The sequence below is a fragment of the Ostrea edulis genome, chromosome 7 (genome assembly GCF_947568905.1).
Source record: "Ostrea edulis chromosome 7, xbOstEdul1.1, whole genome shotgun sequence".
Lineage (NCBI taxonomy): Eukaryota > Metazoa > Mollusca > Bivalvia > Ostreida > Ostreidae > Ostrea > Ostrea edulis.
The window spans coordinates 37638393-37652577 of NC_079170.1; the positions used below are offsets into that span (position 1 = coordinate 37638393).

Below are 14185 nucleotides of genomic sequence, written 5' to 3' on the forward strand. Positions count from 1 at the left end.
TGTATGAACACTACTCATATCATTACACATTTCATAATTATCCAATTATCTTCAAAGTACAAATTTTTTACATTATAAATTAGAAGTATTTGACCACAGTGGACTCCGTTGATGAAAACATCTATAACGTCTTATTACTGATAAAGTAAATATATGGGCTCGGTAGAACAGTCACTGGATCCTGCGAGGTTTTGTGAAGTTTTTGAATCCAGTATACAGGTAGGTATAGTATCTGATATACATGCATCCCCTTGTCTGGGATATCAAATGTATTTGAATTGAATGATTTCGTCTTTGAATGGAAACTTAGAGTATATGTTCAATGACCAGATGTGGAATTAAACCAAGATTATACGAGATACTTTATCAGTTTTAACTACGGATTACTCCATTTATCTAATCAAGATATGGGACTTACGGCGAGTGTAAGCGATTGAAAGGGGATGGTGACTCCTCCTAGCCATCTGAATTTAAATTTCTTAACTTCATGTATGCGTCATATTTGTGTATGGGAAAGTGATCAATCTCATATGAGATAGACACGTATTTCAGTTTTCATTCAACAAATTCAAAAGTATATTATATACCTACTGTCAATTTTCATATCTTTGAATTTTCTATTTTGATTTATCAATGCCTAAAGAACAATTGTATGTTTCATACAGCTATGGCATATCTAGAATCCGCGTTTTCCCTACTCTTAGTTTTATATTCCATTTATGAATTATGGGTTTATCACTATTCCTTATCTTCAGCTGTTAATGATGGATTAGAACAGGAAAATTAAAGTACTTTGAATTTATATCAGTAATGAAATTTTGAGGCGGACGGAAGTTTGATTAGCATTATCAAAGTGTCATTAGAAAACAAGGGGAAATATTCCTTCATAATCGCGCGTATCAAAAGTTTTCTTTCCTGAGGAAATGCCGATGCCGTTCAATATTTCATTTCATTTTATGGTTGTGTGTGAGTATCACGAAAATCATGTTGACTTTTAAGCTCTACTACTTATGGATTATATATTTCTATGTAACTTTCCTCAATGGATTACTAGGTAAGTAATCATCTTTAAATCAGTTTAGTCAATTCATCTCCGATAACTTTCCAAAAAGAAAGAGCCTAGTATGAATACGGTAGATATAAAAAATGTGAAAAAGCCAATGGAAACAATTTATTTCATGATGCACAGAAATGCTTTATTATTTTGTTTGTGAAAGTCGTAAGAAAACCAAACGAAGTATTGGGTCAATAACAGAAATGCATACATTTTAACAGGAAATTAATTCGTTTTCCACTTGCTAGACCTTGCACATTTAATTTAAATGACAACTGACACTTACTTATCCAATGCAAATCCTCTTTGGTTTAGGGTAATGTGTAAAGCGAATTGCACTTTTATATTTCAAGGTTTTCCAGAAAGCTTGGTTGGAAACGTTTTTCTTTCTTTTTTAACGATCGCATTTCTCGACATATCGTTTTAATAGACATATTGCGATCATTCATCGTGAAGACTGGGGATATCTCTCATCTCTATAACCGAAATTTTACAGTGTTAATTTCCATGGTCTCTGGTATATATTCCCAACTATTTGCACCATACTTTACAATTCTCAAGCACAATTTCAGTTCTTTCATACATATTTAGGATCCTCGCCATCATTTGTGTGTAAAGAAGCTCAGCAGTCGTCTACCAACGGATCTTTTAATGCCAATCTTGGATGCGATGAAGACATTAATACCTTCTCTCTGACCAATGATAGGATTAACCAGTCGTGGTCTGTCGAACTGGAAAACACTGATATCATTAAATATTTCTTTGTCATCGTTGGTACTGGTAATAACAATTTCATACTTTTTCTCCATTTCGCCAGTATTATTCAATCAATATATCGTTCTAAGATTATATAGGTTTTTTTTCTATTTTCTAAAGCGGAATATCAAATGTATGTTGTACATAGTGATGGTATACAGTCTTCGAAGCATATGTGTATACCAGAAGGAAGTAATCGAAAATCATATCAACAATTGATGACATGTGAATATCCTAATGTTGTCACTGGGAAGGGGAATAGAATTATTATTCGTCAAATAGGAAATGGACCATTGAAACTATTTGAAGTTAAACCTTTCGGTAAATATGGAGGGATATAATCCTAATTTACGTAGAGATACCATCCTCTATGTGTATCATTCATTTTTTCTTCTTACTATCTCTACATAAATCATGATTTTATCATAATATTAACGAACGTTTTGATTGATATATATTGTCTAAATGATAACGAATACTTCATAAATTCAATGACAAAAAGCGTAAATTTTATTTCCTTATGCTTCATTATCTTCCCATCTTCATTTAGGATTTTCTCGTTTAAGTAAAACAATGATACTAAATCATACGGATTTTTTGGAACCAATTTCCAAAGCCTTAGATGGGGACATAGTCACATATTACAATTCAAACGAAGATGACCAGGCATCTTGGTTCCTGAAACTGGATAAAAACTATCTGATGAAATGGATACTCGTATCAATCAGAGGAGGTATATTTTTGATAAGTCATTATGATTTAACAAGATCAATACCGATAATATTCACGGCGCATGTGACCGGTCAACACCTAGGCACCTGATCACACATCTGGTGTTTCCGGGATCCATGTTTACCCTAATATCCTTTTCCAATCTTACTTGAGATTGATCACCACTCGTTATATCTAGGGATAATATTATCGGTGTAGCTATTAGTGACCTATCATTCATTATCATCGTTAAATATCATTCTATATCAGGATACTGACAAACAAGTTCATGACACAACAGTGTCATCAGTCTCGTTTAAAGTCAGCATTTTGAAACTTCTATGGTCATTTTAACGATATAGTTTACCAATCAAACCTGTCATTGGGTCAAATGCTGTCTGGCGTGGTTCATACCAAATATAAGGCCGTTTCTTACACACTAATCTTTTTACTACGGATTACTTAGTTTACCTCAACAAGAGGGCTCAAGGCAGGTGTATCCGGTCGACAGGGGATGTTTACTTCTCCTAGGCACCTGATCCCACCTTTTGTAATGTACAGGGGTTTGCGTTTGCCCAACTCTTGATTTTGTATTCTTTGTTGGATTTATAAAATGACCACTGTTCGTTATCTTCACCTGTCCATAAATTGAATTTGAAATATATCAATTTGATTAAATATCAACTTCTTGATTTCACAAGGTGTGTTTGATTAATTAAAAGGATAAACATTTTCAGAATATAATATAATGAAAAATGTGAAAATAGGTAAGCTCACTGCAGAGTGAAGAACTTAGATCAACCTCATAAATACCAGAAAGAAACCAAAGTTAAAGTAGGACACACATGGACCCCTGCATATATCAGAGATGGGATCAGGTACATAGGAAGAGTGAGCAATTTTGATAGATCCAACGTAAAGCATACAGCTTGATAATGTGGTATGATGAAAGGTGAAAATAACGAACAGTGATCAATTTCATAACTCCTATTAACAATATGAAAAAGATGGTTGGGCAAACACGGACCCCTGTACACACCAGATGTGGGATCAGGTGCCTAGGAGGAGTAAGCATCCCCTGTCGACCGGTCACATCCGCCGTGAGCCCTATATCTTGATAAGATAAATGGAGTTATCCGTAGTCGAAATCAGTGTGCCAAGAAAGGCCTAACAATCGGCATGAAAAACGTCAGACAGCATTTCAGTCAATGATATGTTGTAATGGCAAACTAGATCGCAATAACGACCATACAATTTGCGAAATGCTGATTTTAAGCGAGACTGTTGGAACCCCTAAATATAAAATGAAAATATCCAAGCATGAAGAAAAAAGTGCGGAAAACCGAATATGTGAGTTAATTTTCTAAGTTTGAGGGTCATAACTGAGCAAAAAGACTTGATCTGTAATTATTTTTTGTCATGGTAAAACAACGTACCAAATAAAGGGCAAAGATAAGGAACAGTGATCAATTTCATAACTCCTATAAGGAATACAAAACAGAGAGTTGGGCAAACACGGACACCTGGGTATACCAGAGGTGGGATCTGGTGCCTAGGAGGAGTAAGCATCCCATGTAATATAAAGATGTGTATGTAGTCTGATAATTTTTATGTCAGGAACTATTTCCATTATGCCTATTAAAGGAATAATTTAGTCATTGTCGTCATAAAGATCTGAGCTATAGTTTACAAAAATTCATTCTTTTTATTAGCCTAACGTTGTTGATTATAATGTCATCAGTAAAACCTGCACTACACTCTTCAATGTATGATATCGTATTGATTTGAAAAATGATCTCTTATATCAGGGAATTATGACGTATACGTTAAAGATGGTGGCCAAACAACCAATCCGTCCACATTGTGTCGGAATTTCAGTTTTACTGGACCAAATTACTTAAAGAGAAACAACAAAGCTTTGGAATGCTACAGAGAAATGACAGGGGATACAATTGTAATAAAACGAAGAGATGATACATCAATGAGGATTTTTGAGGTGTACCCCATAAGTAAATATAATTACATAATTACATCCGTCAAAACTTCTTTAGCGATATATCTTTGATGTTCTCCTCTATCATATTCATCGATCTAAATAATTAATGGGAAATTCAAGAGACCTTTCAATTTGACATCAATTGAAATTATACAAAGCATATCTTGGCACAACAATAAAATATATTTCGCTAGTTTATAGCAAATAATAGTAGCAAAATGATCTCTGAAAAACCGTGTTGATTATTAGAGATAAAATTCTATTATTCTATTTACAATCATTTTACGAAAATGTATGAAGGAGAAGATCAAAAACATAAAGCCTATCAAATTATTGTTTGTCTTACTGTGATGAAAATATCCTTTTAGTTTGTCCTGAAAACCACTACGGACCAGACTGCGCTAAATGCAAAGCAGAGTGTATATCCTGTAGTCCTATAACTGGTGTATGTTACCAATGGCATGGGCCGTTCTACGGGGATTTCTGTCAGCACACATGCCCAGCAAACTGTTTGAACTCGATGTGTGACCAGGGGACAGGTATATGTGAAAATTGGAAAACAGAAATGGTTACACACCAATCAGCGTCTGGCGAAGACACAACTATTACTCAGGAGATGGACGTCATACAAGGTATGTTCTAATATTTAATAATCAGCCTGATATCACCCTGTTAGCGTGTAGTAAATTTTTGAGTCACGAGATGGAGTTTATTGTTGCACGAGTATCATATTGATATTAGACATATCAAAGGCAAAGACAATGTTATTACAGATACCTTATCAAGCGTGTCATGAGTGTACTATGTTTTTGTTTTGTTTTGTTGCTTTGATTTGATGTGCTTGTGTATATCCATTCAGGTTTTGAATTGTGGAGAATCATGTCATTCGAACTTTTTAGGAGGTGTTGTGTACTAAATTCGTACTTAATTGACATCTGATGCTTGTCAGTTAAATATAAAAATGACGGTAACACTTGTTTTGACATAACTCTTTTTATTGAAGTCGTAAAAATAACACCTCTGGAAACGTTATTTTAGCATACATAAGTACATTGTGTGGTATTAGACACTCGATTAGGATATATTAAGCTACATCTGGTGATTTCTTTGGTTGGACTTGACAGCCGAATTACGACAGTTTTGTGCGGAAATTCAGCTCGACATTTAACCAGCATTGAACACTGATAATGTATGTATATTGTAAGTTAGTAAATTGTTATTTATATATTTTGTTTTCAATAATTTGAAATAAATTGTTTAAATTTTTGAGTATATTTGTGATTAATTTATTCTATTCAGAGCGTTTATTCGGACCCATAACAGTAGGATATATATGATTTATTACTGTTTGTTATATTTACCTTTTCAGCAATTGTTAGGCCTTCCTCTATATTGAATTTGACTACGGGTTAATCTGTTTACCTGACTACGATAAAGGACTTAAGGTGGACATAACTCGTCAACAGAGAAGAAGGCTTACTCCTTGGCCATTTCTTATTTTGATTCTTTTGTAGGATTGATGAGATTGATCACTGTTCGTTATATTCACTTGTTCACATGCTTAATTATATAAAATGAATTCACATTTGAGAAGCTAGTTCCAATTTGTGTTAATAATGAAAGCAACTATGATAACATATTTCATTAGGTTACATTGAACATGCGTTCTATAGACAATTTTTGAAATAAAAATCAATATATGCACCCAGGGGTGCATGAGCCGAGTTGCATGGGATACATTGTAAAGTCAGGAATGATGTGGCATATTTATAATTTTGAAGAACTAATTTTAGTTTTAAACTTTTCGAGTTACTGTTCAGAAACCATATTTGTCTAAAGTTTTCAATCTATTTTCAGTCACTATGACCTTGACCTTTGTCACTGTGACCTTGACCTTTGACTTTTTTCTCCAAAATAGGGGCCTTACTTTGCTGGTGTCCAACAATATATCCAAGTTTCATTTCATTCAAATTAAAAAATTTCGAGTTATCCTGAATTTTTTTTGGGGGGGGGGGTTAAATCTATTTTCGGTCATTGTGACCTTGACCTTTGACCTATTTTATCTAAAATAAATAGGGGTCTTCATTACCTGGTACATAACAATAGCTTTAAGTATCATTTGATTCAGATTTAACCTTCCTGAGTTATCATCCGGAAACTAAATATTTCTGAAATTTTCATTCTATATTCGGTCACTGTGACCTCGATCTTTGACCATTTTTCTCCATAATGAATAGGAGTCGTTCTTTCCTGGTACCCAACAATATATCAAAGTTTCATTTGATTCGGATATACACTTTTTGATTAGATTGTAAACTTTTCGAGTTATGATCCAGAAACCATTTGTTGACGCCCAACCGCCCATCCGCCCGCCGGTCCGCATCACCAAACCCATAGTCGAGTTCAAATTCGTTGCAACTCGGCTAAAAATTACAAATCTTCAAGATGTATAGGACTTTTTGCTACAATTTATAGTATTTGGTTTCATTGAGCATTCAGTTCATGTACGGTTTCGTAAATGAATATTGTAAACTTCCATGCCTTTTGATCCTATACTTTCAACGGATCCACACCCCTGCGGTTTTCACTATACAAATATTAGTCAAATAATATAGTTTAAAAACAAATACTAAAAACTGGTAATTTTTAGATTGGAAAAAGCAAATTACTACACACAACATCGCCTCTGATGAAGAGACATATATTACTAAGGGAATTGACGTGAGACAAGGTATACTCTAACATCTTATAACCAGCATGACAATACTCTATTAGTATGCAGTGAATTGTTTGCTGAAGAATAGTATTACAATCCAGCATGCAGTATTGTACGTCGATATTATTTGGAAATGTATATGTTGTATGAGTAATGTGAAAATACATGGAAATAACTTATTTCTTCAGATGTTGGGTCCAACAGTGGAGATCAGACTCGATCCATCATTTTACTATCTGTTCTCGTGGTGTTGGCTGTGTTTTTGGTCTTTACTGTGGTTTTCTTCTTTAAAAAAGGGTAATCCTTTCACAGATCACCGAGCGATTTCAATAATTGATGTTTCATTGACAATGAAAAAAAAAAAGAAATATCCATAGACAACCTATTTAATTGTTGATTAAACTGACTCCATCATGTTGCGGCTGTATAATGAGTATGGGTTGTACAATTAAGTACATTTGCAAATCCTAATGGAGCAATGTGCATTGTTGAAGATTCCTTATTTTACGAGAATAGTTAACATCGCGAAATGAATCGTAGATGACAAGTCGTGAGAACATGGATTTGCGGGTTCTCTGTTGATGATGTGCAAATACATATTTCTCAGCAATATGTAGGAATATACCGTACATAGAATAATAATTCTGAATTGCTGTTTCTTGTCTTAAAATTTGTAAATTGCCTACCATTTGTGTTCTTTTAAGAGCGAAAACACAAAAAGTAAAAACAAATGAGGAAAATGTATTTTCCGTGGAATTCCATCGAGTAGAATCAAGAACTGAATCCGAACTAGAGGAGATTCCCCAGAACGAGGTTGGCGATGTTGAGGATGAAATCATCACCGTAGAGTACAGTAATCTGACGTCACAAAGGGTCTCCGTTGATCAGTTCATCAGAGAATTACCAGAAAAAAGAAGCAACGGAATACTGGAGAAAGAATTCGATGTTTGTATTCAGTTTTATCATAAATTCAGTACTTTACCTATTCATCAAGAACTTACTAAGTCAACAAAGCATTTATAGCATATTTTCTTATAATGAGAAAAACACAAACCTATTTTCCCTTCATGAAAACATGTACAACACTCAATAAGTCGTACATGTATATTGTATCATTAAATGAATGAAATAAACTCTGATCTTTTTCCATCATACTGAATTTAATGTATTTGCATCTTTCTGGTTGATTATAGGAACTTCCTACTGGACTACTAGAGTCATATTCCAATGCTCTGAAGGCTTCCAGCAGAAAAGGGAACCGATACAAAGGAATTTATCCGTGTGAGTACACACTTAAGGACATGTGCGGCGTTTCTGACGTTTTCTTTGATCATTGTGATTATTAAAAAATAGATTCGATTTTCTAAAATTAGATCTTGTATGAATCGCAATGTTTTTCGCAAGCAATCTTTAAAGGAAGCACTAACGTGCTTCATGAAGTATGCTGGTGGAAAACGCCCCAGTTCATGTCCTCGTGTATTTTCAGAACTGAAATTCTTTTCTTAAGTATTCGCCATTCTAGTGTTAAGACTTGTTCAAATCTCACAGACATTTCTTCTCACGTTTCCAGTTTATAAACCAGAAATTTGTTAAGTACTCCTTTCTTACTCGTTATGTCATTTTAAGAACATTCACGACATGCATGACAGTTCTGTGTTGTTTTTTCTAAAACATTTTCATTAATTTCTTCGATTTGAAGAATGCTTTTATGAATAGATAGATAAATAAATAAATAGATAGATATATAGATAGATAGATAGATATGTAGATAGATAGAAAGATATATAGATAGAAAGATATATATATATATATATATATATATATATATATATATATATATATAGATAGATAGATAGATAGATAGATAAACAGACAGATGGATGAACATCAGACTTGGTAGCTTAGTGATTGGATCAAAGGTTTGAGGTTTGATACCCGATTGTCCCAATGTATTTTATCTGTCTCTTTGCTACAGTAATGTACAATTATTCGACTTCCTGTGATATGTAATATCTGTCTTTACATATGTACTTGCAACAATCAGAAATTATTTCTATTGATTATCCTTTTTCAGATGATTATAATCGCGTGAAATTGATGAGAACATATGCAAATGAGAACGATGACTTTGTCAATGCATCTTACATACATGTAAGTATGTCATCACGATACTCACAAAATCACTAGACATCATTTATACTATGATATGAATGAAGAATTCCTAGGGTTTGTATTGGCCGATAACTACAACAGCACTAGAGGCCACTTGTTATACTTCCTTGAATGAATTTCGCACGGGCTAAATACCATAACAATCAAACAAACAAGGAATGTATATCTTCCAACCGAGGTCAAGTTTCAATGATTTTTTTTTCAGGGTTTCAACAAAGAGCGAGCGTACATAGCCGCACAAGGTAGACCAACTATTATAGAAAACACATTTACATTTTCAAAAACAAAAACGAGTCACTGATGCAAACAATTTAATTATTTAACCCTTAATGCTATTGGATGGATAAGAACTATGTTTAAGAAAACTCACATATTTGTGGTTGTTTCATGAAAATTGATTAAGAATCATTCACTAAACCTTTAAACACAAATAGGTCCTTTTAATCCGAAGACGTTAGAGGATTTCTGGACGATGATCTGGCAGAATGACGTCACAAGGATCGTCATGCTGACCAACCTGTACGAAGGAGACAGGGTAACTGTTCTAGAATTGGTAGAATGACTATTTGAATGATTGGCCGTTTTATATTGGTTAAGCTATGACCCGGATGGCAGAAAATCTTAATCAAAGACAACAAACAAATATTCAGAAAGAAAATGTCGTAGACTAGTATGTTATTTGGCAAAATATCAATAACATAATTAAAGAAAAGCGTTTGTTTACAATAAAAAATCCCAACTTTCAATCATATATATCCATAAAGCAGTATCCGTTATTTGTTTACTGCTGAGCTGAATTCAGTCACAAGAATAAATCTTTTCATCACACCGTTGAAATATGAAATCCCAAATCAGTTTAGCACAGTTTAGAGTAATGTGAGGGTATGATTTAAACATTGCAGTTTTAACCACAAATTCTAAAGTCTGTTTATATTATGCATCTGGTGCATCAAAATTGGTACCGTATAAGTTTTACATTAAAGCACACTTCTAGAAGGGTCTGTTTTACAAAGCAGAATATGAAATTGGTTACTAATGAAAACTCCCAAACATTATGCTAGGCACTTTGTTAAAATAGGCATTCATAAAAACTGTAAAGCTTACATGAGTTGATATCAATAAGCAATGCTTGGATAATGAATACAGTACGCATACACTTCATTACAATATACAGGAATAATACTGATTAAATTCAAATCATTTTATCTGAATGCAGATGGGTCAAACTCAACTTATGTTTCTCAAATTGGATAGTGATCCTTTCAAACATATCTGTGTATTGTTTTTCTTTAAATTAAACACGCTAATAATCTAACCGTTTGCCGTCTTAAACCATTACGGTCTACGTGTTTCAGATGAAGTGTCTTAAGTACTGGCCGGACACGGATCTGGACATCGGTCAATATACCATAAGACTGGACAATGTGGATGTGTACGACCACTACGTGCTGAGATATATGGTTGTTCATTGTCAGGTGCTTCTTTCCTCTGTTTTCTACACCACACACCAAGGTGTATTGAAATTTAATCATCATTTGACATTTGTTAAAACTGCTACAGTTAACATACCTTGTAATCAATCTCCATATCGCCATGTGGGACATATCCCTTTCTTACATTAACCTGTACTTGTATTCATTCTAAAATGTAACACTCTATACATGTACATAATTACACTGCAGGAAGAGGAGAGGAAAGTGACCCAGTTTCACTTCACCACCTGGCCAGACAATTCCATTCCTGATGATCCGACGTCACTTATTTACCTCCGTAGTCTGGTCAGAGATGGGTTGATCACATCTGATGGACCGATAGTTGTTCATTGCAGGTATACGAATTACGTATTACCTATCATTGAAATAAGATTCTCATATACAGTGTAGTTCATTATAAAAACAGCTTCATACCAGGAATCACGTTATCATATAATTATCTTTGATCTTGTAGCGCTGGAATTGGGAGAACTGGAACATTCATCTCATTTGATTACCTCCTTGAAGAGGGCGCTGCAGAACAGACAATTGATGTCAAGGGATACATTGCTTCTTTAAGACAGCAGCGCGGAGGATCTGTGCAAACGTGTGTAAGGCCCATATATATGTTGGCAATATCACATGCTTCGGGGTATCCTAGCAGTACATTCCCAACGTTTAGATTAACCCAGTCACTTCAGTTAAAGTGCTTTCACACTACCCGTATCTATTCACCGTCTTCCTCATGCACTGGGTGTCTTTCTGTGTTGTTTGTCGTACATGTTTGAAAGAAAAGAGTTGATACAACGAATAGTGATCAATCTAATATAAACTATAACGAAAACAAATTTTACAACAATGCAAACATGAACTCTAGAAAACTCCAGAGGTCGGCATATGGGCCATGGGGAAGTGAATATCTCCTACTGATAGGTCACACCGCCATGATTTCTGTATTTCTACCAGCTAACATCATCATCTAAAGAACAACACAACAGTTGGCGTGAAACACGTTGGAGATCAGTCAACCCAATTATAGGTTCTATAAGCAAATCACATCACTACAACGAGCTTTGAATTTTGAAACCGCTGATTTGAAGCCAATTAAAACCTATTTGTGTCTATACCCTGTATTGGAATATGACAACGAACAAGCTGAAGTAATCCTGTTTATCATGAAGTTGAGTCGTCAGTTTGCCGTTAGCGTCTTTCTTCAATAAATATTAATGTTGACATGAAAAGGGACAGTATATAAATATTGCATGTAGTTAAGCGTAACATTGAAAATTTTCACCCCGAGAAAACCATTGTCAACCGAGGCGTAGCCGAGGTTGACAATGGTTTCACGAGTGGTGAAAATGTCAATGTTACCCTCAACTACATGCACTATTTGTTTTATTATACTGAATGTTATGTAAACTGGAAAGCAGAAAAACTTACATGCGTTGAAGTTTGATCAATCACTGTCATGCGATATTTCGTATTTCGATGCGGGTACTCGCGTTTATTACAAATGCTCAAACGACGTCGTCTAGCAATCTACGGAGAACCGTACGCGCATAAATTTGACGCATGTGATAATTTTTAATAATATTACCCGTTGTCAAGTACTGTTACCTGTTGCTAGATACTATCACCCTGGGGGCGCGTGTTTTCTGTTCTCAGAGGGTAACAATATGTTTTTTCCAAATGCTTCTCGACCAATCAGGTTCGAGTATTTTACATGAAAGTATAATAAGATAAATTACACCCCATAATAATGCAAAAGAGGTCAATTAGTAAAGGAGCACAATTTGCGTTCATGAAAGTTCCAAGACACTACTGGATGGAAGACTTCTTCGACATTGTTCACGACCAACTCCATGGTCTTTTTACCTCAAATTCAGAGTACATGTGCGTAAAATTAGAGTAAAGTTTAGCGAAGTAATATTTAGGATGACTGATCAAAGATTTTGATATTTCCGTGTTCCAGTTTCATTAAGGAAACAGCGGTCTATGATGACAAAATATCTCGTTTTTAATTCATCGTGACTATTGATGACATAGAGCGTTGAAAGGTCGTACGTTTTGATGATGATGATGCTTTTTGAATAGGTACATTTATCAAAAGAAATTTTGATTATCCATATTTGATTTACACCACTTCTCACTTCACGTCTAATTCTTCTCATTCACAGTTGTTAATATTTTTTCATGACAAAACATACCTTAATGAAAACTTAAACCACAATTGCGGTGTAGGGACTCTGGGTTGAAGGGAAAATTAATCATTCTTAATTATAATTGACCGTTTAGGCACGTGGATCTGAAGTCATAATGAAATTCTGATAATTTCTCTTTTCCTGTACTCAGAACGATCCATGCCAACATACATTCTCCGGTGTTGACTTTTTTCTTTTTATGACAAATATCTTTTGCTAGAGCTTTAATTTTAAGATTTAGAAAGATTTGAAGGAGGATATATATATATATATATATATATATATATATATATATATATATATATATACATGTTCCTTGTATTATTTCAGGACCAGTACATCTTTCTTCATGAGGCACTTGTGGAAGGATTTTCAAACAGCAATGTTCACCATGGTTGTCTATCTGTGTTGTAACATCTGGGTGTACGAGAAAAATATAACCAACTTACACGCAAATAGTTTGCTTCATTTTCACATAAGGAGACATAAATATGACAAGAGTGTTTCGATGTCACGTAACAGGAACATAAGAATACTAAAGTACACTTTATTCCTCGTGCATTGCTCATTTGTACATTCTATGCAGATTATTGTTTCATAGTATGATTTTTCTCATGTCTGTTTAAAACAAATCTCATTCCTAATAAGATATTTTAATTTTTTTTCATTTTACGAGACCACGTTTTAACTGTTACTCATTTTGACTGTGAATCGTACATTGACAGGAGAAACAGCGATTCACTAGGTTTTTTAAAATTCTTACGACGTACCCATGGCATTTGAATAGGTCGTTGGAATTCAACTGAATCAAAATACCTTGTTAATTTGAATGTAGATCTGATTTTTATGCACAGCTGTCTAATTCAGAACACAACGAAAAGGATTCCTTTGTAAGAAAGGTGAAGATAACGAACGGTCTTCAATCTCAGAACTCCTATACGGAATGCAAAATAAATAATTGGGAAGCAGGGACTTCTTGGTATACCAAAGGTCGGATCAGGTCGTTATGAGGAGTAAGTATCACCTGTCCGCTGGTCACACCCACCGTGAGTCTTACATCTTGATCACGTAAACGGAGTAATGCGTAGTGAAGATCAGTGTACCACG

General features: G+C 34.4%; 1 protein-coding gene across 6 annotated transcripts; it reads left to right on the forward strand.

Annotated features, from left to right (window-relative positions):
- The first annotated feature begins 878 nt into the window (after positions 1 to 878).
- LOC125656053 (receptor-type tyrosine-protein phosphatase alpha-like) lies at positions 879 to 13755 on the forward strand. Of its 6 annotated transcripts, none has more exons than XM_056144248.1 (17): positions 879 to 1054; positions 1646 to 1834; positions 1931 to 2131; positions 2361 to 2543; positions 4330 to 4530; positions 4886 to 5149; positions 7168 to 7248; positions 7422 to 7530; positions 7938 to 8178; positions 8427 to 8514; positions 9308 to 9384; positions 9611 to 9647; positions 9840 to 9940; positions 10761 to 10880; positions 11088 to 11233; positions 11353 to 11488; positions 13409 to 13755. In XM_056144248.1, exons 1-17 carry the CDS (start codon positions 985 to 987, stop codon positions 13490 to 13492), a joined length of 2328 nt encoding a protein of 775 aa, XP_056000223.1. In that variant the 5' UTR covers positions 879 to 984; the 3' UTR covers positions 13493 to 13755. The 6 variants fall into 6 exon arrangements, 5 of the variants coding, with proteins under 5 accessions (XP_056000223.1, XP_056000221.1, XP_056000222.1 ...); XM_056144246.1 differs by having other exon boundaries at positions 11353 to 11484; XR_008796920.1 differs by lacking the exon at positions 13409 to 13755 and having other exon boundaries at positions 10761 to 10917; positions 11353 to 11480.
- Positions 13756 to 14185: the final 430 nt, after the last annotated feature.